Here is a 25,037-nt window from a genome sequence, read left to right as displayed (position 1 = left end):
GTGATCTCTCCCCTTTCATTCATAATTTTATTAATTTGGGTCCTTTCTCTTTTCTTTTGGATAAGTCTGGACAGTGGTTTATCGATCTTATTAATTCTTTTAAAGAACCAGCTTCTAGTTTCGTTGATCTGATCTACTGTGATTCTGGTTTCTAATTCATTGATCTCTGTTCTAATCTTAATTATTTCTCTTCTAATGCGTGGCTTAGGCATCGTTTGTTGCTTTATCTGTAGTCCTTTAAGGTGTAAAGTTAGTTGGTGAATTCAGGATTTTTCTGGTTTTTTTTTTTTGAGTGAGGCCTGGATGGCTATGTATTTCCTCCTTAGGACCGCCTTTGCAGTATCCCATAGGTTTTACACCAATGTGTTTTCGTTCTCATTGATTTCCATGAATTGTTTAAGTTCTTCTTTGATTTCCTGGTTGACCCAAACATTCTTGAGCAGAGTGGCCTTTAGCTTCCAAGTGTTTGAATTTCTGCCTAATTTTTTCTTGTGATTGAGTTCCAGTTTTAAAGCATTATGGTCTGAGAATATGCAGGGAATAATCTCAGTCTTTTGGTATCAGTTGAGACCTGATTTGTGACCCAGTATGTGGTCCATTCTGGAGAAAGTTCCATGTGCCGTCGAGAAGAATGAGTATTCTGTTGTTTTAGGGTGGAATGTTCTGTAAATATCTATGAGGTCCATCTGGTCCAGTGTATCATTCAAAGCTCTTGTTTCCTTGTTGATTTTCTGCTTAGATGATCTGCCCATTGCTGAGAGTGGAGTATTGAGGTCTCCTACAACTAACGTATTGTTATCAATATGACTCTTTATTTTGGTTAACAGTTGGGGTGTAGATATTTACAATTGTTAGATCTTCTTGTTGGATAGACCCTTTAAGAATGATACAGTGTCCTTCTGTGCAACTACAGTCTTCAGTTTAAAATCTAATTTGTTGGGACGCCTGGGTGGCTCAGTTGGTTGGGCGTCTGCCTTCAGCTTGGGTCATGACCCTGGGGTCCTGGGATTGGGCCCTGCATCAGGCTCCCTGCTTAGGCAGGAGTCTGCTTCTCTCTCTCTGCCCCTCCCCCTCACTTGTGTGCGCTCTCTCTCTCTCTCTGTCTGAAATAAATAAATAATTTTTAAAAATCTAAAATCTTATTCATCTGATATAAGAGTTGCTACCCCAGCTTTCTTTTGAGGTCCATTGGCATGGAAGATGGATCTCCATCCCTTCACTTTCAGTCCGGATGTATCTTTAGGTTCAAAATGAGTCTTGTAGACAGCTTATGGATGTGTCCTGTCTTTTTATCCAATCTGCAACCCTGTAGCGTTTTATGGGAGCATTTAGGCCATTCAGGTTGAGAGTGATTATTGAAAGACATGAATTTATTGTCATCATGTTGCCTGTGAAGACCTTGTTTTTATAGATTGTTCTTGTTTATTTCTTTTCTATATCACTCTTGGGGTCTTTCTCCTTTTAAAGAACTTCCTGTAATATTTCTTGCAGGGTCGGCTTAGTGGTCACATATTCTTTCAGTTTCTGCCGGTCTTGGAAGCTCTGCATCTCTCCATCCATTCTAAATGAAAGCCTTGCCGGATAAAGTATTCTTGGCTGCATGTTCTTCTCATTTAGTACCCTGAATATGTCTTGCCAGGCCTTTCTGGCTTGCCAGGTCTCTGTGGAGAGGTCTGACGTTATTCTGATGTTCCTCCCTCTGTACATAAGGAATCTCTTCCCCCTAACTGCCCTTAAGATGGTTTCCTTGGTTCTAAGATTTGCGAGTTTTACTATTACACGCCGGGGTGTTGGCCTGTGTTCCTTGACCATGGGAGGGGTCCTCTCTGCCTCTAGGACACGAATGTTTGTTTCATTCCCCAGATTAGGGAAGTTCTCAGCTATGATTTGCTCAGATATATCTTCTAGTCCTCTCTCTCTCTCCACCTCCTCAGGGATTCTGGTCGTTCTACATTGGAACATTTCATGGTGTCACTTATTTCTCTGATTCTATTTTCAGGAATTTTGAGTTGTTTTTCCCTGGCCTCCTCTTTTCCCTTTTTATCTATTAATTGGTCTTCTAGGTCACTAATTCATTCTTCTGCCTCGCTTACCCTAGCTGTTAGATTATCCAGATTGGATTGGATCTCATTAATAGCATTTTTAAGTTCTGCCAATTCAGCTTTCATTTCTGCCCTTAGAGACTCTATGTTGCTATTAATTGATTTCTCTGTTCTAGCTATTGTCTTCACAGTTCCTAGCCTGTCATTTGACATCTTGGTTATATCTGAATCCATTTGTAAATCTGTGGCAGAAGTCATAGTCTCTGAGTCTTTCCTATTTTTGGGCTTCCTCCTCCTATAGTCATTCTGTTGAGGGTGGGTGAGGGAATGTATAGAGTCGAAATTATTGACCACAACGCAAGCAAGATGCACCTGTTTTCTAGGGACCTTAGGGTTGCTGGCCTCTTATTTTCCCAGGTTGTCTTCTGGGGGAGGGGCCTGCCGCCTGTTACTCAGGCAATCCTCTTTGGGCAGAGTTGCCCTGCCCCCTTTGGCGGGGGATGGGCTCTGTGGAAACTGGTTTTTTGGGGCTTTTGTTCTCTGGCAGCTTTCCCTGGTGGCTTTCTGCGTCTCTTCTGAGAGTCAGAGGAGAAGAGACCATTTCCAACTCTCTGCCTCAGAGCAGAGAGATCGCAGTCTGTTCTTCAGTGAGCTCTCCAGGCCACACTATGTCCATTTCTGTCTGTGCTGCTATAAACTGCAGCGTCCTGGGCTGTGCGCCCCTCAGCAGCGCTCCCAGCCCTCGCCTCCAGGTTGGGGCAGCTCTCTGCCCTTTGTGCTTCTAAAACTGCCAACTGCCCCCAGTTCGCACGCGCAGCCCCTCTGCTCCGGGTTTCCATCTGAGGGGCTGCCCTAAAGTCCTTTCCCCGCCGCTACTGGTCTGCGAGTCTGTGTCCGGTCCCCAGCATGGGAGGGTATCACTCACTGGCGATGTAGGATCTCCATGGCCAGGCTTCTTCCCGCTGCCATTTATCCTCCGATATCTGCCCAGAGTCACGGCTCCCCGCTTCATACCTCGAAACCAACCGCCTGCAATATTCTGTTTGTAGAGATCCAGATCTATCTTCTTACATCTCAGGCTGATTTCATGGGTGTTCAGAGTGGTCTGGTAGATATCCAGCTCAATTCCAGGGACCAGTTGGAATAGGGTCCCCTACTCCTCCGCCATCTTTCCCCCCCTCCCTATACAGAGTTTTATTCAGGGTCACTTGCTGACAGGGTATTGGGCCAGCAGGTGGATGGAGGATCCAGGGTACTACACCCCCATTCTCCACCCAGCTTGGACCTCAACCCACAGCTTTTGTAGTGCAAGAGCTATGGTGGTGTGGTCACAGGGTAATCTAAAGTGACGCCATTTGTGTACTAGAGGATCTGTACTTGTTACCTAAAGTGGTGCCACCTGTGTGCCAGAGCAGGCTGTCTACTAGTTATCTAAAGTGGCACCATCTCTGCACCAGAGGGGAGAACAAGATGCAGGGCCAAAGATGAAGCCAGTGTTGTCAGCAATCCTATACTCACATATACACCACTAAAACTAATCATTGGAAGTATTTTAAAAATGAATGTAGGATACTATTTACAGCATTCTTTTCATTTTTGCAGTTTGCTTTGATGGGTTACGGTGTATGTGGGTTTTTTATTTGTTTTTATTTATTTATTTGTTTATTAAAGATTTATTTATTTGACAGAGAGAGACAGTGAGAGAGGGAACACAAGAAGGGGGAGTGGGAGGGGGAGAAGCAGGCTTCCCACTGAGCAGGGAGCCTGATGTAGGGCTCGATCACAGGATCCTGGGATCATGACCCAAGCTGAAGGCAGACGCTTAACGACTTAGCCACTGAGGTGCCCCTGGTATATATGGGTTTTTTAATCCATTTTTAAAAATGAGAGATTATAGGGGTGCCTGGCTGGCTCAGTCAGTGGAGCCTGTGATTCTTGATCTCAGGGTTGTGAGTTTCAGCCCCACATTTGGTGTAGAGATTACTTAAAAATAAAATCTAGAAATAGATAGAGATATTACACATATACTGTGAATTTTACCCATTTAAAATATACAGTCTAGTGTGTTTCAGTATATTCACCAAGTTGTATCTTCATCACAACCTATTCAAGAACATTTTTATAACTCTAAAAAGAAACTACATCAACAGCCACTCTCTTGTCTTAGGTGACCACTAGCCTTAATTCTCTCTCCATGGATTTGTCTTTTCTGGATGTTTAATGTAAATGGAATCATACAGTGTGTGGCCTTTTATGTGTGTTGTCTTTTATGTAGCATGTTTTCAAGGCCCATTCCTGTTGTAATATATCAGTCTCCATTCCTTTTTATTGCTGAATAATCTTCTATTGTATGAATATACCACATTTTGATTATCCATTCATCAGGTGATGAACATTTGGATTGTGTTTACTTTTTTGGATACTGCTATGAACATTCATGTACAAGTTTTTGTTTGGACACTTGTTTTTATAGGTAGTGATGATTGGAATTGCTAGTTTTATATGGTAGCTGTATATTTAACTACTAGATTATTTCCCAAAGTGGTTGCACCATTTTACTTTCCAGTGTATGAGGGTTCCAGTTTCTCCACAATCTTGCCATTATTATTATCTTTTTTATTTTAGCCATCCTTGTGGCTGTGAAGTATCTCATTATGGTTTTGATTTGCCCTTCCCTAATGACAAATTATGTTGAACTTATTTTTATGTGCTTATTGGCCATTTGCATATCTTCTTTGCAGAAATGTCTATTCAGATCTTATGCCCATTTTTAAACTGGCTTATTTTTCTGTTTGTTGCATTGTAAGAGTTCTTTATATATTCCCTTATCAGATATGTGATTTGCAAATATTTTTTCCTATTTTATGGATTTTCTTTTCACTTTCTTGATGGTATCCTATGACACAAAAGTTTTTAATTTTGATGAAGTCCAATTTATTTTTTTTGGTTGCTTGTACTTTTGGTGTCATATTACAGAACCATTATGTAATCCAAGATTACCACGATTAATGCTTATTTTTTCTTTCAAGGGATATAGTTTTAACTCATATTTTTTTAGGTCTTTGATCCATACTGAGATAATTTTTTAATATAAGGTGAGGTAGGGATACAACTTTATTGTTTTGCATGTAGACATCCAGTTGTCCTGTCACCAGTTGTTGAAATACAGTTCTTTCCCCCCATTGAATGATCTTAGTGCACTTGTCCAAAATTGATTGCTTGTAAATATAAGGGTTTATTTCTGGATTATTCTGTTCCATTGATCTATATTTCTAGCCTATGCCAATACCATGATATTTTAATCACTGTAGCTTTGTAGTAAGTTTCAAAATCAGGAAGTGTGAGTCCTCCAACTTTTCAAGATTATTTTGGCTCTCTTGGGATCCTTGCATTTCTATATGAGTTTTAGGATCAACTCTTCAATTTATTTATTTTTTTTAAGATTTTATTTATTTGACACAGAGAGAGAGAGCACAAGCAGGGGGAGTGGCAGGCAGAGGGAGAGGGAGAGGGAGAAGCAGGCTCCCCACTGAGCAGGGAGCCCGATGCGGGGCTCAATCCCAGGACCCTGGGATCCTGACCTGAGCCGAAGGCAGAAGCTTAACTGACTGAGCCACCAAGGTGCCCCTCAACTTTTCAATTAAAAAAAAAAAAGGACAGCTGGGATTTTGATAGAGATTTCATTAAATCTGTGAACCAGTTTGAGAAATGTTGCTAAACTTAACACTCTTAAAACTTCGAATTCGTGAACATGAGATGTGTTTCAATTTGTTTTCTTTAATTTCTCTCAACAGAGTTTTTTGTATGGGTTTTCAGTATATGTCTTGTATTTCTTTACATTTATTCCTAAATATTTTATTCTTTTTGATACTGTAGTAATTGAGATTTTTAAAAAAGATTTGGGGGGGGGGGCAGAGGGAGAGGGAGAGAGAGAATCTCCAAGCAGACTTCCTGCTGCACATGGAGCCTGACACAGAGCTTGAACCCAGGACCCTAAGCTCATGACATGAGCCGAAATCAACAGTTGGTTGTTCAACTGACTGAGCCACCCAAGTGCCCCATAAGTGAAATTGTTTTAATTTCATTTTCAGGTTGTTCATTGCTAATGAAGAGAAATACAATTTATTTTTATATAAATATATTGCATATTTGTATATTGCATCACTAAACTCGTTCATTATTTCTAATGGTTTTTTTATGGATTTCTTAGAATTTTTTATATACAGGATCAAGTCATCTGTGAGTAGAAGCCGTTTACTTCTTCCTTTCCAATCAGGATGTCTTTTATTTATTTTTCTGGCCTAATAGCCTTGGCTAGAACTTCTAATACAATGTGGCATAGAAATTGCTGTGTCGTATTTTTATGAAATGGTGATGGGGTACAAACTCCTTTTATACCCATTAATATTGAAGGACGGTGGCTTCATGAAATTAGTATCGTGTATGTAGGACACTAATTGGCACTGTTATGATCATGTAACTTTTTTTTCTAGTTGAGGAACATTTTAACAGTGTCCTTGTTTTTTTTTCTTTTAGGTTTTCTCAAATAATGATGAAGGCCTTATTAACAAAAAGTTACCCAAAGAACTTCTCTTAAGGTAAATGTAGATAAACTTTAATGAACTCAGATTTGATTCAGTCATCAAGTTCCAAGACAGTCTTCTTTCTCACTATGAGTCCATAGCATAGAAAAACAGACAGAATTAGCCTAACTGACTTTTTGTTTTTGTTTTATAGAATGCTGTTCAGCTTGTTGTTAAATTTTACTTGGTCTAATCCAGAATGTACTAAGTATGTACATAGCATTGGTCTGGATTCTTTTTGTAATGTGGTAAGTATTGTAATAATCTTCAGTAGGCGCCATTGTTTTGGTATCAGTAGATAATTCTCAATGTAGTCAATAACATGAGGAGAGATTATTGTTAAGGTTGTGAACTCCTGAAGTCCCAGACAGACATTTAGATGTTTTCTGATAAACAAGTTTTAAAATAAGTATGATTATATGTTCTTACTGAGCACTTAAAATGCTCAGTCCAAATATTGATATATTTTTGTACATCTTATGAGAATTGTGTGCTAAGTGACAGTGAGTACTGTAAAACATAGTTTTTGTCCTGTATTTCTGGCATCACTGAATATACAGTAAATGGTGTTTTGCTTGTCATTTTACAAATAAAGCTATCAACCAACGTTTGTTGATCCCAAGGCACTGCAGTTTCCTTTAGTACTCTGCAATCATCGAAGAAATCTTATTTTAGTTTTGGATGTTCTATTTTAATTGTTTACAAGTAATTAATACGTGTATACGTGGTAATCTTTGAGTGGCATTTCCCAAAGTCTTCTCATATCACTGATGTTCCACAAAACAGAACAAGTTTTGTGATCAAATAAGTATGGGAAACACTGGGATAACAAAACCAATTTCTTTACTGCATGACTTCTCAGGGCCTTAATAGGCTAATACACATGATGATACTCCCAGACTGGTAGTCGTGGCATTTCAAACTTACTGACCATGGAACTCAGTAATATTCCATATTAATTCCATATTCTGTGGAAAAAATTTTGGGAAATGCTGACATAGAGTAAGTGATTGACCAGATGACTCCATTCCCTTAGCTTCTTTGTGGTAGTGATCACATTTGAGGGGCTTCAGAAGGTGTTCCATTAGTCATCAGGTGTTGTTTGATATTGTTGTCATAAAGTCATTTTACTCAGTTAATAAGAAAATTATGTCATGACAGGATCATATGAAAAATACAGCAATAATATTTTATTTCAATAAAACAAATACTTGTTTGGATAAGAGAGAATATTCTTTGGCATTTTAGACCCTTATAAAGTTAAGAAAGTAGTAACAAGAAGGGAATGATATGTTTTTCGTATAAACCTGGGAGGTCTTGATCAAGCACAGTGAGCTGTTAGAACCAGCATGGCTGGGATAGGATAGGCAGGCTGTTACTACACAAATGGAGGGGATGCCATCCACAACAGATGACAAAGTTCATGGTGTCCCCTGGAATTGTGCAGTGTTTCATTCTTGGTCTGAACTCTTTCTAGCACAGACATCAAGCTGTAATATGAACATGTCCTTCTTCCTCTGGAGAATCTACCAGCTTCAGGCGCTTCCATTATTAGTCATTCAACACTGGGGTGTGATTAATCTCCACTCTTCCCATGAGTACTACTGCTATCTGTGACTCAAAGCTGCTACCTTAATATTTTCCCCTTCGGTAGGGTTAGCTTTGACACTGTTCTCAGCCTTGGAATAGTTTCTATATGCTGACAAAGGGGGAGGGATTATATCACTTTCTGTGCTAGTGTGATTTCTGAACTGCTGTTTTAGAAGTTTTAGTTCTTTTAAAGATCCATGATGGACCCAGCTCTTATGAATCCTGCAGTTACAGGTTTTGAATCATGCCACAAAGCTCATACAGAGATCCGTTTTCAAAAAGAATTGCCATTTGAGACCAAATGTTCATAACATGTCTATTCATAGATTTGTATTCCCACTTCTGCTCTTATTTTGGAGTCTGTGAGGGGAATTTAAATTTTAAAGTACTGTCTCTACAGGTCTTCTCTGACTCGTGAGTCTCAAAATTAATTCTAACCAACCATGGTATTTTAATGTTTGTTGGTCTTTAAATCATTTCTGCCATTTTACTCTCAGACTTTACATTCTCAGTAATAGTAGATCTTTCCTTTCCTTTTGCTCCTTTCTGAGCAAAATTTTGAAGAAGGGGTTGAGCCAATTTACCCAAGTAGCCATCTTCATCATCCCTTATGGAGCTAAAGTCTTGATTATTTTGCTCATTTAAATGATGTCTTCATACTTTCAGTCTGTCCTAGGCTTACATTTTACTTCATATTGTAGACTTCTTTGTGACAGTGCAGACTTCCTATTCTTGTTAAATTCCTATTCATCCTCCATCTTACTTCATCAATAGAGGTGAATTCTTTGACTTTATGATAATCTTATTTACTTGCAGCCAGGACATTTGTGTCTGCTGTTTTGTTTTGTTTTTTAAGATTTTTTTTTATTACTTGTCAGAGGGCGCACAAGCAGGGGGAGCGGCAGGCAGAGGGAGGAGCAGACTCCCCACCGAGGAAGGAGCCTGATATGGGACTCGATCCCAGGATCCTGGGATCATGACCTGAGCCGAAGGCAGCGGCTTAATCGACTGAGCCACCCAGGCGTCCCATGTCTGCCGTTTTTTACTGCCATCTGTTACCACCCTGTTAAATTCTCTACTAGCTTCCGTTACTGATCACATCAGGCACAGTCTCAGCTTTGGCTTCCGCTTTGGAGCCATTAACAAGCACAACCTAGAATTATGTGTTTCTTTTCATCTTTTTACATCACTTTGAATCAACTCAGAAAAATCTGTGAGGTGGTTTTTCATCTGATCATCTTATTGCTAGTTTTAAGACTACCCAGTATTGTTCACAGATTCCTTCTATCACCCCATCTTTACTTTGTTACTTAATAAGTTTTTACAATTTTGCTTTTTCTACCCAGCTTTCATTCATAAATTGAGGGTACTCCAGTTCTTCCTCTCTACCCTTTAGGCTCACACAATTCAATAGCTTGTAATTTTACTCTTCCTGGGGAGTCAGTTATATAATGCTTATAACATTATAACAATGGGAATCTTCAATTTGTTGAAATCTATATATCTCTTAGTGAGTTGGGTTGTCCTTACATTTAAAAAAAAATTTTTTTTTTAAAGATTTTATTTATTCATTTGAGACACAGAGATACAGAGAGAGAGAGAGAGAGAGAGAGAGAGAGCATGAGCAGGAAGAGAGGCAGAGGGAGAGGGAGAAGCAGGCTCCCCACTGAGCAGGGAGCCCGATGCGGGGCTCGATCCCAGGACCCTGGGATCATGACCTGAGCTGAAGGCAGACGCTTAACCATCTGAGCCACCCAGGTGCCCCGGGTTGTCCTTACATTTTGTCCTCATTGTTATTCTCTGTATTACTTTTGGAGCCAGTGTTGGTTGAGATTTCAGCTCTCCCCATTTACTGTTTGTGTGACCTTAAAGTGACTTAATACTCTGTGGGCCATAATTTCCTATATCTATAAAATGGAGATAAATAATAGTTCTTACTGAATGGAGTTGTTGCTAGCTCTTAGAGGGCCTGGTATTTAATGAATGCTAAATAAATGTTAGCTTTTAATGTTAATTAATATCAATTTTAGATGCCTGAATTATTCATTAAATGCTATGTGACAATGTAGTCAGTTTTAATGCAAACAACTGATAAAAGCAAGCTGTCCTGACATGGATCTCAGCATATGCTACTGCTAATGATCTCAGTAAAAAACCTGGTTAATAAGTCAGTGTAAGCCAGTGCTTCATTTCATCACTCTGGACAAATTCAGTCTCAATGGAAATTGCACACTACCAAATGATATTAAACTGACAACTACTAGGGATTAGGCAGGTTAGTGGTAGTGGTATGACAATTGGTGATTAGTTCGTATTATAAAAACTGTAGTTTCTTGCAAGGAACCATTCCTCTTTTAAGAAAAGAAATCTTATGTGAATTGAGTATTGGCCTAAAGTTCAGACTGTAAATTTTAATATTAACTCTTTGACCTTAAGTTTTTATTTCTATTATGGTTGCTTTCAGATGTTGATGATGAAATGAAAACACATGTAAACTACTGCACATGAGATCGAGGGTGCTACATGCAGTAAATATTTTAAAACATTCAGAGAAGATAAAGCTCTTGTTAGTAATAAATAATAATGAAAGAAATCTCTTATTAGACACATTTTTAAAAACTGAAATCATTATTTAGGTCATTTTCTCTCCTTGTAAAATTTATGTGGGCACATGACAGAATTAAGTACTAGTAGTATTTGTTGGCTTGATGAAGGGAAGGTTTGATTACCCTCAACAGGAGAGCTGAGCCTAATAATTCTAAGCAAATGAAATCAGCTACACAATTACATATATTTGGCAGTTTCACTAGTTTGGTAAGGAAAATTGTAAAATGACTAGTGCAAAATTTTTCAAATTTTCCTTTTCTTAAAATCATAAACCAATTCTATGAGTGAAAATAATTGTAGTTTTTGTTGCAGTCGTTAAGTTATAGCCCAGTGCTTATGTATAATTGTGGGACCTTGGGGAGCAGTGCAGTGAAGGGCTCATTCCTGGTTGGGGCAGCATTGAGTGGTGTTCTTGCCTGCTGGTTGGTTTCAGCATTCCGTGGGTTTTTTTCAAGGACTGTTGCATCCACCTCCTGCTGTCTGTGATGCTTTATGTATATTCCAAGGCAGCCTAACAGGTAAGATGCTCTTTTGGGGGTACATACTGCAAATTCAAGTTTAAGCAACTAAGCAGGTTTTTCTTTCTTGTTAAAGAATTTTTTCATTTGTTCATTTTTATTGCTTTTCACTTTGCATGAGGCAGTACATGACTGAATTAATGTGTGTTGAAATCAGATGCAGAAGCTTAAAGGCCCTTCCTTTTCATTACCTCTGTATACTATTATGTACTGTTTTAGGGTTGGCATCTAAGTCCAAATCCTGGCAGAAGCAAATTTTCCTTTGTCTAGGTTGGGGTTATAGTTATACATTAAAAGTCTGTTGATGCCTTTGGATTTTTTTTTTTTTAACCTACATTGAGGTGGCATCAAACACCAGTAAAGCTCCACAGATAGGAATGATAGAACTAATACATTCTTTTCCAGAGCTTCATCCCTGGAAAGTTATGTTAGAGACCTGTTAAATTAAAAACTGTGAATTCAGAAGTTACAATAGAAAAAGACTGGTAAATTTGACCCTATGAATAGTAAAATACATCCAGGTATGTATACCATACTACAGATACAGAGAGCACAGTGGTAGCACAGTGGTGGGTATTTCACCAATTAGAATGCACATTATAAGCAGGGACTACATTCAATGCACAAATAAAAACTTCTTAAAAATTATTAGGTGATAAGGTGGATTATTATTAAAAGAGCTTGAAGAAAGTATGAACAAAGGAAGAAATACAAATGGCCAATTTGTATAGTACTCAATCAGGCCCATATTTAAATAGAAATCAAAATAGTGAGATATTACCTACCTGACTGGCAAAACCCAAAAGGTTGATAATACTAGGTTTTGGTAAGGAGATAGAAGGCAGACACTCTAAGATACTTTAGAGGTGGGAATATAAACTGCTAGGGTCATGCTGTGGGGCCACTGTGGGAAAATCTTCAAAATGCTAAATGTACATATTCACAAATTCCATTCCTTAGAATTTACTAATAGATATATTTGCAAGACACATATACAGGGATGTATATACCAGGGTGTATGGATGATTACTACAGCTTTTTTTTTTTTTTTTTTTACTTAAATTGAATTACAGAATTGGATTACTCACAACTCTTGGTTAATCCTACATTTCATCACTGATCCATGCATTGCCTTTTCCCCCTCCCTACTTTTTCAAGAACTTTGTATTTATGATTCCTTTCTTTAAAAGTTTTTTTTTATCTTAAGTATATTTGACTAAATGGTTACAGTGTTTACTTTTGCTTGTTTATCAACTTTGTAAAAAAAAAAGGTATATCTTCTGAGACACAGTTTTCACTCAAAATTATGGTACTAAGGTGACCCATGTTGCTTCGCTTGGCTATTACTCATTTTACTGCTGTATAATATTCTATTGTGTGAATGTGTCAAGATTCACTTATTGATTTTTTTTTTTTTTTAAGATTTTTATTTAAGAGAGAGCATGTGAGAGAGCACAAGTTGGGGAGAGGGACAGGGAGAGAGGGAGAAGCAGGCTCCCCACAGAGCAGGGAGCCTGATATGGGGCTCAATCCCAGGATCATGACCTGAGCCGAAGGCAGATGCTTAACCAACTGAACCATCCAGGCACCCCTTATTGATTGTTCTTTGATAAATACTTGGATTTCCAGTGTTTTGTTAATAAAAGCAGTGCTGCTGTGAATATCCTCATAGATGTCTCTTGGTACAAATATACAGAAGTTTCTCTAGGAGTGAGATTGCTGGGGGTCATAAGCTATACAAATAATCAACTTTATTTTAGTAATATTGTTTTTCCAAAGTGGTCTTATCAGTTTACCTTCATACAATGAATAAGAGCCTCTGTTGAGTCACTCTAACATTTAGTGTTGCTACATGTCTTAAGAGTAGAATAGCATTTCATTGTATTCTTTATTTGAATTTCCCTGAATTTTGGTAGTGTTGAGCATCTATTTATCATTACAGGTATTTCCTTTTGTTTGAAATATATGTTTTGCCTTATTAGGTTGTTTCTTACTGATTTGCCATTGGGTTTTTTTCCCTCTTGTTCTTAATATACTGTATCTTCTGTGTTTGTATTTTTTCTCCATCCAATTTGCCAAATAGTGCCTGAATTTAATAGTCTTTACAAGAGGGCAGTTTGGGGTTTTAATGATCAAAACTCATATTTTATTCACTGTAATTATTACACTTTTCTATTTTGTTATTTCTTTATCTTATCTTTGTATTACTAATTCTGCCTCTCTCCTGCCTCAAACCTTTCCTATTACTTTTAGCATCAAGTCCATTTAAATTGTTAAGACCTAAATTATTCTCCCAGAAATGTGTATTTATTAACTCTTACTCTGTTCCATCTCTCATTCTTTTCCAGTTTCCTTGTAAATTCTGGTGGTTCTGAATTAGCGCCAGTCCCTGAAACTATCATCCTCTAATTTGTTCTCTTCAGGGCTCGTTCTGCTTCTTGAAAATGTCTGTCTTTTGCTTTACCCCTCATGCACTTAGTTCAGCCTAAGGCTTTCCCTGAGTTTGAGGCTATGTTCTCTCCCTCTTGAGTGTGCTTATAGATTTCCTTTAAGCATTTTTTAACTTCTGGTGTTTGACCTGGATTTTATGTACCATAACACAGTAAACCTAGCTTTTAAAATAATTTATATATGTATTTGATACGTAACATTACGTTAGTTTCAGGTGTACGGTATAATGATTCAGTATTTGTGTATATTGCAAAACGAACATCACAACAGGTCTAGTTAACATCCATCACCATATATAGTTACGGAAATTTTTTTCTTGTGATAAGAACTTTTAAGATCTACTTGCTTAGCAACTTTCAAATATTCAGTGCAGTATTATTAGCTGTAGTCACCGTGCTGTACGTTACATCCCCATGACTTAACTGGAGTTTGTACCTTTTGACCTCACTCACTCATTTTGCCTATCCCTTTGCCCCCCACCCCTGGCAACCACAAATCTGTTCTCTGTATCTATGAGCTCAGTTTTTGTTTTGGATTTCACATATGAGTGAGATCGTACAGTATTCATCTTTCTCTGTGTGACTTATTTAATTTACCATAATGTCCTCTAAGTCCATACATGTTGTTGCAAATGGCAAGATTTTCCTTTTTTTATTGCTAAATAATACTGCATTTTATATATATATACTCCGCATTTTCTTTATCCATTCATTTATAAGCAACTTAGGTTTGCTTCCATATCTTGGCTATTGTAAGTAATGCTGCAGTAAACATGCGGGTGCATATATCTTTTCAAGTCATTTTCATTTTCTTCAGATAAATACCCAGAACTGGAATTGTTGGATCATATGGTAGCTCCATTTTTAATTTTTTGAGTAGCCTTCATACTGTTTTCCACAGTGGCTGCACCAATTTACATTCCCACAAACAATGTATAAGGGTTCCTTTTTCTCCACATCCTCACCAACAGTTAACCATTTTTTGTCTCTTTTTTAATTTAATTTTATTATGTTATGTTAGTCACCATACATTACATCATTAGTTTTTGATGTAGTGTTCCATGATTCATTGTTTGCGTATAACACCCAGGGCTCCATTCAATACGTGCCCTCCTTAATACCCATCACCAGGCTAACCCATCCCCCCACCCCCTCCCCTCTAAAACCCTCAGTTTGTTTCTCAGAGTCCATAGTCTCTCATGGTTCGTCTCCCCCTCTGATATCTGACCCCCTTCATTTTTTCCTTCCTCCTACCTTCTTTCTTTAGCATATAATGTATTATTTGTTTCAGAGGTACAGGTCTGTGATTCATCAGTCTTACACAATTCACAGCACTCACCATAGCACATACCCTCCCCAATGTCCATCACCCAGTCACCACATCCCTCCCACCCCCCACCACTCCAACCCCCAGTTTGTTTCCTGAGATTAAGAATTCCTCATAGTGAGATCATATGATACTTGTCTTTCTCGGATTGACTTACTTCACTTAGCATAGTATACTCTAGTTCCATCCACGTCATTGCAAATGGCAAGATTTCGGTTTTTTTGATGGCTGCAGAATTTTCCACTGTGTGTGTGCGTGTGTGTGTGTGTGTGTGTGTGTTACATCTTCTTTATCCATTCATCTGTTGATGGACATCTTGGCTCTTTCCATAGTTTGGCTAGTGTGGACATTGCTGCTATAAACATTGGGGTGCACGTACCCCTCTGGATCACTACATTTGTATCTTTGGGGTAAATACCCAGTAGTGCAATTGCTGGGTCATAGGGTAGCTCTATTTTCAACTTTTTGAGGAACCTCCATACTGTTTTCCAGAGTGGCTGCACCAGCTTGCATTCCCACCAACAGTGTGGGAGGGTTCCCCTTTCTCCACATCCTCGCCAACATCTGTTGTTTCCTGACTTGTTAATTTTGGCCATTCTGACTGGTGTGAGATGGTATGTCATTGAGGTTTTGATTTGGATTTCCCTGATGCTGAGTGATGTTGAGCACTTTTTCATGTGTCTGTTAGCCATTTGGATATCTTCTTTGGAAAAATGTCTGTTCATGTCTTCTGCCCATTTCTTGATTGGATTGTTTGTTCTTTGGGTATTGAGTTTGATACGTTCTTTATAGATTTTAGATGCTAGCCCTTTATCTGATATGTAATTTGCAAATATCTTCTCCCATTCTGTCAGTTGTCTTTTGGTTTTGTTGACTGTTTCCTTTGCTGTGCAAAAGCTTTTTATCTTGATGAAGTCCCACTAGTTCATTTTTGCCCTTGTTTCCCTTGCCTTTGGTGATGTGTCTAGGAAGAAGTTGCTGCGGCTGAGGTGGAAGAGGTTGCTGCCTGTGTTCTCCTCTAGGATTTTGATGGACTCCTGTCTCACATTTAGGTCTTTCATCCATTTGGAGTCTATTTTTGTGTGTGGTGTAAGGAAATGGTCCAGTTTCATTCTTCTGCATGTGGCTGTCCAATTTTCCCAACACCATTTCTTGAAAAGACTGTCTTTTTTCCACTGGACATTCTTTCCTGCTTTGTCGAAGATTAGTTGACCATAGAGTTGAGGATCCATTTCTGGGCTCTCTATTCTGTTCCATTGATCTAGGTGTCTGTTTTTGTGCCAGTACCATACTGTCTTGATGACAGCTTTGTAATAGAGCTTGAAGTCTGGAATTGTGATGCCACCAGCTTTGCTTTTCTTTTTCAACATTCCTCTGGCTATTCGGGGTCTTTTCTGGTTCCATACAAATTTTAGGATTATTTGTTCTATTTCTTTGAAAAAAGTGGATGGTATTTTGATAGGGATTGCATTGAATGTGTAGATTGCTCTAGGTAGCATTGACATTTTCACAATATTTGTTCTTCCAATCCATGAGCGTGGAACATTTTCCATTTCTTTGTGTCTTTCCTTCCTATGTGTCTTTGTGTCTTCCTCCTAGTTTTCTGAGTACAGATTCTTTGCCTCTTTGGTTAAATTTATTCCTAGGTATCTTATGGTTTTGGGTGCAATTGTAAATGGGATCGACTCCTTAATTTCTCTTTCTTCTGTCTTGTTGTTGGTGTATAGGAATGCCACTGATTTCTGTGCATTGATTTTTATATCCTGCCACTTGACTGAATTCCTGTTCTAGCAGTTTTGGGGTGGAGTCTTTTGGGTTTTCCACATAAAGTATTATATCATCTGCAAAGAATGAGAGTTTGACTTCTTCTTTGCCAATTTGGATGCCTTTTATTTCTTTTTGTTGTCTGATTGCTGTGGCTAGGACTTCTAGTACTATGTTGAACAGCAGTGGTGATAGTGGGCATCCCTGCTGTATTACTGACCTAAGGGGAAAGCTCTTAATTTTTTCCCATTTAGAATGATATTCGCTGTGGGTTTTTCATATGATATTTCATAGATGGCTCTATCCCTACACTCTGAAGAGTTTTGATCAAGAAAGGATGCTGTACTTTGTCAAATGCTTTTTCTGCATCTATTGAGAGGATCATATGGTTCTTGTTCTTTCTTTTATTAATGCACTGTATCACATAGATTGATTTACGGATGTTGGACCAATCTTGCAGCCCAAGAATAAATCCCACTTGGTCGTGGTGAATAATCCTTTTACTGTACTGTTGGATCCTATTGGTTAGTATTTTGTTGAGAATTTTTGCATCTACGTTAATCAGGGATATTGGTCTGTAATTCTCCTTTTTAATGGGGTCTTTGTCTGATTTTGGGATCAAGGTAATGCTGGTCTCATAAGATGAGTTTGGAAGTTTTCCTTCCATTTCTATTTTTTGGGACAGTTTCAGAAGAATAGGTATTAATTCTTCTTTAAATGTTGGATAGAATTCCCCTGGGAACCCATCTGGCCCTGGGCTCTTGTTTTTTGGGAGATTTCTGATGACTGCTTCAATTTCCTTAGTAGTTATGGGTCTGTTCAGGTTTTCTATTCCTTACTGGTTCAGTTTTGGTAGTGTATACATCTCCAGGAATGCATCCATTTCTTCCAGATTATCTGATTTGCTGGCATGTAGTTGCTCATAATATGTTCTTAGAATTGTTTGTATTTCTTTGGTGTTGGCTGTGATCTCTCCTCTTTCATTCATGATTTTGTTGATTTGGGTCCTTTCTCTTTTCTTTTTGATAAGTCTGGCCAGGGGTTTATCAATGTTGTTAATTCTTTCAGAGAATCAGTTCCTAGTTTCGTTGATCTGTTCTACTGTTCTTTTAGTTTCTGTTTCATTGATTTCTGCTCTGATCTTTATTATTTCTCTTCTCCTGCTGGGTTTAGGCTTTATTTGCTGTTCTTTCTCCAGCTCCTTTAGGTGTAGGGTTAGGTTGTGTACTTGAGACCTTTCTTGTTTCTTGAGAAGGGCTTGTATTGCTATATACTTTCCTCTTAGGACTGCCTTTGCTGCATCCCAAAGATTTTGAATAGTTGTGTTTTCATTTTCATTGGCTTCCATGAATTTTTTTAATTCTTCTTTAATTTCCTGGTTGACCCATTCATTCTTCAGTAGGATGCTCTTTAGCCTCCATGTATTTGAGTTCTTTCCGACTTTCCTCTTGTGATTGAGTTCTAGTTTCAAAGCATTGTGGTCTGAAAATAGGCAGGGAATGATCCCAGTCTTTTGGTACTGGTTGAGACCTGATTTGTGATGTAGGACATGATCTGTTCTGGAGAATGTTTCATGGGCACTAGAGAAGAATGTGTATTCTGTTGCTTTGGGATGAAATCTTCTGAATATATCTGTGAAGTCCATTTGGTCCAGTGGTCATTTTAAGTCTTTATTTCCTTGTTTGGTCTTTTCCTTAGATGATCTGTCCATTTCAGTGAGGGGGGTGTTAAAGTCCCCTACTATTATTGTATTGTTGTGGATGTGTTTCTTTGATTTTGTTATTAATTGGCTTATATAATTGGCTGCTGCCATGTTAGGGGCATAGTTATTTACAATTGTTAGATCTTGTTGGATAGACCCTTTAAGTAGGATATAGTGTCCTTCCTCATCTCTTATTATAGTCTTTGGTTTAAAATCTAATTTGTCTGATATAAGGATTGCCACCCCAGCTTCTTTTGATGGCCATTAGCATGGTAAATGGTTTTCCACCCCCTCACTCATTTCTTGTCTTTTTGATACTAACCATTCTGATAGGTGTGAGGTGATACTTCATTATGCTTTTTTTTTTTTTTTTTTTAAGATTCCATTTATTTATTTGACAGAGAGAGACAGTGAGAGAAGGAACACAAGCAGGGGGAATGGGAGAGGGAGAAGCAGGCTTCCCGCGGAGCAGGGAGCCTGATGCGGGGCTTGATCCCAGGACCCGGGGATCATGACCTCAGCTGAAGGCAGCCGCTTAACGACTGAGCCACCGAAGCGCCCCTCATTATGCTTTTTAGTTGCATTTCCATGATGATTATCGATGTGAGCACCTTCTCATGTACATGTTGGCCATCTGTATGTCTTCTTGGGGAAAATGTCTATTTAGAGCCTCTTCCCATTTTTTCATTGGATTGTTTGGGGTTTTTTGCTATTGAGTTGCATAAGTGCTTTATGTATTTTGGATATTAAATTTTTTTCAGATATATAATTTGCAAATATCTTCTACCATTTGGTAGGTTGCCTTGTCATTGTGTTAATGGTATCCTTTGCTATGCAGAAGCTTTTTATTTTGATGTAGTCCTACTCATTTATTTTTGCTTTTGTTGCCTTTTTTTGCTTATTTTTGCTGTTGGTGTCAAATCCAAAAAATCATCACCAAGACCAGTGTCAGGGAGCTTCCTGCCTACGTTTTCTTCTAGGAGTTTTATGGTTTCAAGTCTTACATTCAAGTTGTTAATCCATTTTCAGTTAGTTTTTGTTTATGGTGTAAGATAGTGGTCCAATTTCATTCTTTGTGTGTGGCTATCTGGTTTTCCCAGCACTACTTATTGAAGAGACTGTTCTTTCTCCATTATATATTCTTGGCTTCTTTGTTGTAAATTAATTGACCATATATTCACAGGTTTATATCTAGGCTCTCTAGTCTGTTCCATTGATCATGTGTTTGTTTTTATGCTGAGTCCATACTGTTCTGATTACTGTAGCTTTGTAATATAATTTGAATTCTATTGAGTTCCTTATATTCTCAGCACAATCTTTGTACTGAGGTTAATATTTTCTGACAAGTTCTTTCTCCCAGCTTGTAACTTGTTTTTTTTCCCATTCTTTAAGGCATATTTTGATGAACCAAACACCTTATATAAAGTCAAATATATTAATCTTTTATGGTTAGTGTGTTTTGTGTTTTGTTAAGGAACATCTTCCTTACCTTGAGGACAGATATATTCACATATATTTTCTTCTGAAAGTTTAAAATTTGATATTTCAGTTTCTAGTCACTCTGGTGTTGGTCTTTATTTACAAGATAGAATCCATTTTTATTTTCTTTTCCATGTGGATTATCAGTTTTTTCAGGTTCATTTGTTAAATGGTCCTTCCTTTCCTCAAAAGAATGCCATTATTACCTCTATCATATATTCTATTCTCTAATAGTTATATAGTTAGTCTTTATTCTGTTCCATTAGTTAATTTTCTATGTGCCAATACACACAGAAGACATCTGTATTTTGGGGTGACTAGGGTCTTTAAATTTATTTCTCATTGTTTTTATCTGATTTTGGAATTAATACAAGCCTATAGAATTGAGTTATGGAGTATTCAGTCTTTTCCTGCTCTCTGAAATAGTCCGTGTGTTTTGGTTTAACTGTTATTTGAAAGTCTGATAGAACTAAAATTCTAAAATTGTCTGAGCCTAGAATTTTCTCTGTGGGAAAATTTTTTTTTTTTAAAGATTTTATTTATTTGAGACAGAGAGAATGAGAGACAGAGAGCATGAGAGGGAGGAGGGTCGGAGGGAGAAGCAGACTCCCTGCCGAGCAGGGAGCCTGATGCGGGACTCGATCCCGGGACTCCAGGATCATGACCTGAGCCGAAGGCAGTTACTTAACCAACTGAGCCACCCAGGTGCCCTCTCTGTGGGAAAAGTTTTAACTAATTTGATATGAGTAGGATTTTTTAAGCTTTCTATTTTTTCTTGAGTCACTTTGGTAGTTTCCTTTTTCTAGGAATTTGTCCATTTTGTCTGAGTTTAAAATTTTGTTGATAGGTTTTTTTTTTTGAAAGGATATTCTGTCCCACTGTGTCTTATTTATTTATTATTCAAATGTTAACATACAGTGTTATATTAGTTTCAGGGGTACAGTATAATTCAACAATTCTATAAATTTCTCAGTGTTCATCAAGATAAGTATATTCTTCATTCCATTTATTTTACTCATCACCCCACCCCCCTCCTCTCTGGCAACCACCAATATGTTCTCTGTATTTATGAGTCTGTTTTTTTGTTTGTCTCTTTTTTTCTTTGTCCATTCCACATATGAATGAAATCATATAGTATTTGTCTTTCTCTGACTTATTTCACTTAGTATTATATCCTCTCAGTCCATCCATATTGTTATAAATGGCAATATTTCATTCTTTTTTATGGCTGAATAATATTTCATTGTATATATATATACCGTGTCTTCTTTATCCACTCATCTATCAGGGGACACTTAGGTTGCTTACATATCTTGGCTATTGTAAATAATGCTGCAGTAAACATAGGAGTGCGTATACCTTTTCAAGTTATTGTTTTTGTTTTCTTTCAGTAAATACCCAGTAGTGGAATTACTGGATCATATAGCAATTCTATTTTTAATTTTCTAAGGGACTGCCATACTGTTTTCCACAGTGGCTACACCAATTTGCATTCCCAGCAATAGAGCGTGGGGGTTCCTTTTTCTCCACATCCTCGCCAACACTTGTTGTTTCTTGTGTTTTTTATTTTAGCCAGTTTTGATAGTTCTATGTTTATTTTTTAACTCTACAGTATCTGCTGTCATGTATTTATTTTCGTTTGAACTATCATTAATTTATGTTTAAGTGCTCTCCCCATTTTTTATCAATTTTACTAAAAGTTTTAACTATTTTGTTAGTACTTTTAAAGAACCAGCTTTTGGCTTTATTATTATAGTTGTTATTATTATTGTTGTTGTTTTATTATTTTGGTTTTATTATTATAGTTGTTGTTATTATTTTGGCTTAAAAACAGAAACTTATTTTCTCACAGTTCTGGAGGCTAGAAGTGCAAGACCAAGATGTCAGCATGGTTGGTTTCTTCAAAGACTTCGCTCTTTGGCTTGGTAGATGGCCATCTTTTCCCTATGTCCTCACATGGTCTTCCCTCTGTAGCTGTCTGTGTTTTAATCTCTTATTATGAGAGGATAAGTCAATATTGGATTAGAGCCCACTCTAATGACCTCATTTTTCTTTAGTTATGTCTTTAAATATCTTGTCTCGTATCTTGACACATATGAAGTCACACTCTGAAGTACTTTGGTTTAAGACTTTAATATTTGAATTTTGGGAGTACCCAGTTCAGCCCACAATTGTGCACATTATCATATGTGTGTGTGTAAATGTGTACTTATATATATGTGTATATATGTATTGGGTGGGCATGTTTGTGTGTGTATATGAATGTATATGTGAACATGTGCCTGTGTGTGTATGTGTATTTTGTGGGCATATGAGTATATGTGTGTGTGAGAAGAAACAGCATTTGAAAAAATTATACTCCATTTGGTGAATCTTGCAGTTTAGTTTCCTTATACTCTTGGCCCATGTGTGTATTTATTTGCACTTAGTTGGAATGGAACGTAATCATTTTCCTCTGAGCTTTCCCTTACCTAACATTTTATGATTACCCTCCCCTATCGGCACATAATCTTTGTAATTACCATTTCAGTGGCTGCTTAATATTCCATAGAGTGTGTAAGGAATGATTTACTTAACCTTTTTTGTTGCTTTTTATAATTGTAGATATGGCTCAAATAACCACTTTAAATTTTTCTTCTTTTGATGAATTATTTCATGACAACTTCCTGAAGTGGAATTACTGATCAAAGAAAGAGAACGTTTTATAGCTCTTGACAAAACCATTGCTTTCCAAAGGTTGTAACAAATTTTCTTATTGAAATATATTGGACATATAACATTGTATACATTTAAGATATACAGCATGTTTGATTTGGTAGTTTGTATATTGCAGTATGATTGTCATTATAGCTTTAGTTAGCACCTCTGTCACATCATGTAATTATCAGTTCTTTTTTGTGGTGGGAATAATTAAGATCTGGTCTTTTAGCAGGTTTGGTTTTATACTACAATATTGTTGTCTATAATCACTATAGATCTCCAGGACTTGTTTATGTACTAGTTACAAATTTGTACCCTTAAACAACATCTCTTCCATTCCCCAGCCTCTTAGCACCTCGTAATTATTTTATTCTTTGTTTTTATGAGTTCAATAAGCAATGTCATATGATATTTGTCTTTCTGTGTCTGACTTACCTCAGCATAATGCCCTCAGGGTCCATCCATGTTGTTGCAAGTGGCAGGATTTCCTTCTTTCTTTTTCTTTAAATTTTATTATGTTATGTTAATCACCATACAATACATCATTACTTTTTGATGTGGTGATCCACGATCCATTGTTTTCATATAACACCCAGTGCTCCGTGCAATACATGCCCTCCTCAATACCCATCACCGGGCTAACCAATCCCCTCTCCCCGCTTCCCTCCAAAACCCTGTTTGTTTCTCAGAGTCCATAGTCTCTCATGGTTCATCTCTCCCTCCAATTCCCTGCCCCCCATTTTTCCCTTCCTTCTCCTAGTGTCCTCCATGCTATTCCTTATGTTCCACAAATAAGTGAAACCGTATGATAATTGACTTTCTCTAATTGACTTATTTCACTTAGCATAAACTCCTCCAGTCCCATCCATGTTGATGTAAAAATTGGGTATTCATCCTTTCTGATGGCTGAGTAATATTCCATTGTATATATGGACCACATCTTCTTTATCCATTCATCTGTTGAAGGGCATCTCGGCTCTTTCCACAGTTTGGCTATTGCGGACATTGCTGCTATGAACATTGGGGTGCATTGGGCCCTTCTTTTCACTACATCTGTGTCTTTGGGGTAAATACCCAGAGGTGCAATTGCTGGGTCATAGGGTAGCTCTATTTTTAAATTTTTGAAGCACCTCCACACTGTTTTCCAAAGTGGCTGTACCAACTTGCATTCCCATCAACAGTGTAAGAGGGTTCCCCTTTCTCCACAACCTCTCCAACATTTGTTGTTTCTTGCCCTGTCCATTTTTGCCATTCTAACTGGTATAAGGTGGTATCTCAATGTGGTTTTGATTTGAATTTCCCTGATGGCTAATGATGATGAACATTTTTTCATGTGTCTGTTAGCCATTTGTATATCTTCTTCAGAGAAGTGTCTGTTCATGTCTTCTGCCTATTTTTTGACTTGAATGTTAGTTGTTTTTGTTTTTGTTTTTTTTTAAAGATTTTATTTATTTGTCAGAGAGAAAGAGACAGATAGCACAAGCAGGGAGAGCGACAGGGGCAGAGGGAGAAGCAGGCTTCCCGCTGAGTGGGGAGCCCAATGTGGGACTCAATCCCAGGACCCTGGGATCATGACCTGAGCTGAAGGCAGACGCTTAGCCGACTGAGCCACCCAGGTGTCCCTGAATGTTAGTTTTATGGGTGTTGACTTTGAGGAGTTCTTTATAGATCTTGGATACCAGCCCTTTATCTGTAGTGTCATCTGCAAATATCTTCTCCCATTCTGTGGGTTGCCTCTTTGTTTTGTTGACTGTTTCCTTTGCTGTGCAGAAGCTTTTTATCTTGATGAAGTCCCAAAAGTTCATTTTTGCTTTTGTTTCACTAGCTTTTGGAGATGTATCTTGAAAGAAGGTGCTGTGGCCGATGTCAAAGAGGTTACTGCCTATGTTCTCCTCTAGAATTTTGATGGATTCCTGTCTCACATTGAGGTCTTTCATCCACTTTGAGTTTATCTTTGTGAATGGTGTTAGAGAATGGTCGAGTTTCATTCTTCTGCATGTGGCTGTCCAATTTTCCCAGCACCATTTATCGAAGAGACTGTCTTTTTTCCATTGCATATTTTTTCCTGTTTTGTCAAAGATTATTTGACCATAGAGTTGAGGGCCCATATCTGGGCTCTCTATTCTGTTCCATTGGTCTATATGTCTGTTTTTGTGCCAGTACCATGCTGTCTTGGTGATCACAGCTTTGTAATATAGCTTGAAATCAGGCAACGTGATGCCCCCACCTTTGTTTTTCTTTTTCAACATTTCCTTGGCGATTCGGGGTCCTTTCT

General features: G+C 37.8%; 1 protein-coding gene across 3 annotated transcripts in view; it reads left to right on the top strand.

Moving 5' to 3' along the window:
• Positions 1-25,037, top strand: part of FBXL2 (F-box and leucine rich repeat protein 2) — a 142,188-nt gene that overhangs the window by 26,127 nt on the left and 91,024 nt on the right. For 2 of the 3 annotated variants that reach the window (XM_034991553.1, XM_034991565.1), the window contains exon 1: positions 6,163-6,873. In XM_034991553.1, coding sequence (XP_034847444.1) covers positions 6,836-6,873 — 38 coding nt within the window. In that variant the 5' untranslated portion in view covers positions 6,163-6,835. Of the gene's footprint in view, positions 1-6,162; positions 6,874-25,037 lie in introns of those variants that run through there. The other variant, XM_034991547.1, reaches the window with a different exon arrangement.

The sequence above is a fragment of the Mirounga leonina genome, unplaced genomic scaffold, assembly GCF_011800145.1.
Source record: "Mirounga leonina isolate KUSES-001 unplaced genomic scaffold, KU_Mleo_1.0 Mir_115, whole genome shotgun sequence".
NCBI lineage: Eukaryota > Metazoa > Chordata > Mammalia > Carnivora > Phocidae > Mirounga > Mirounga leonina.
Note: the sequence above shows the minus strand (reverse complement) of the source record. Positions and strands in the feature narration are given on the sequence as shown.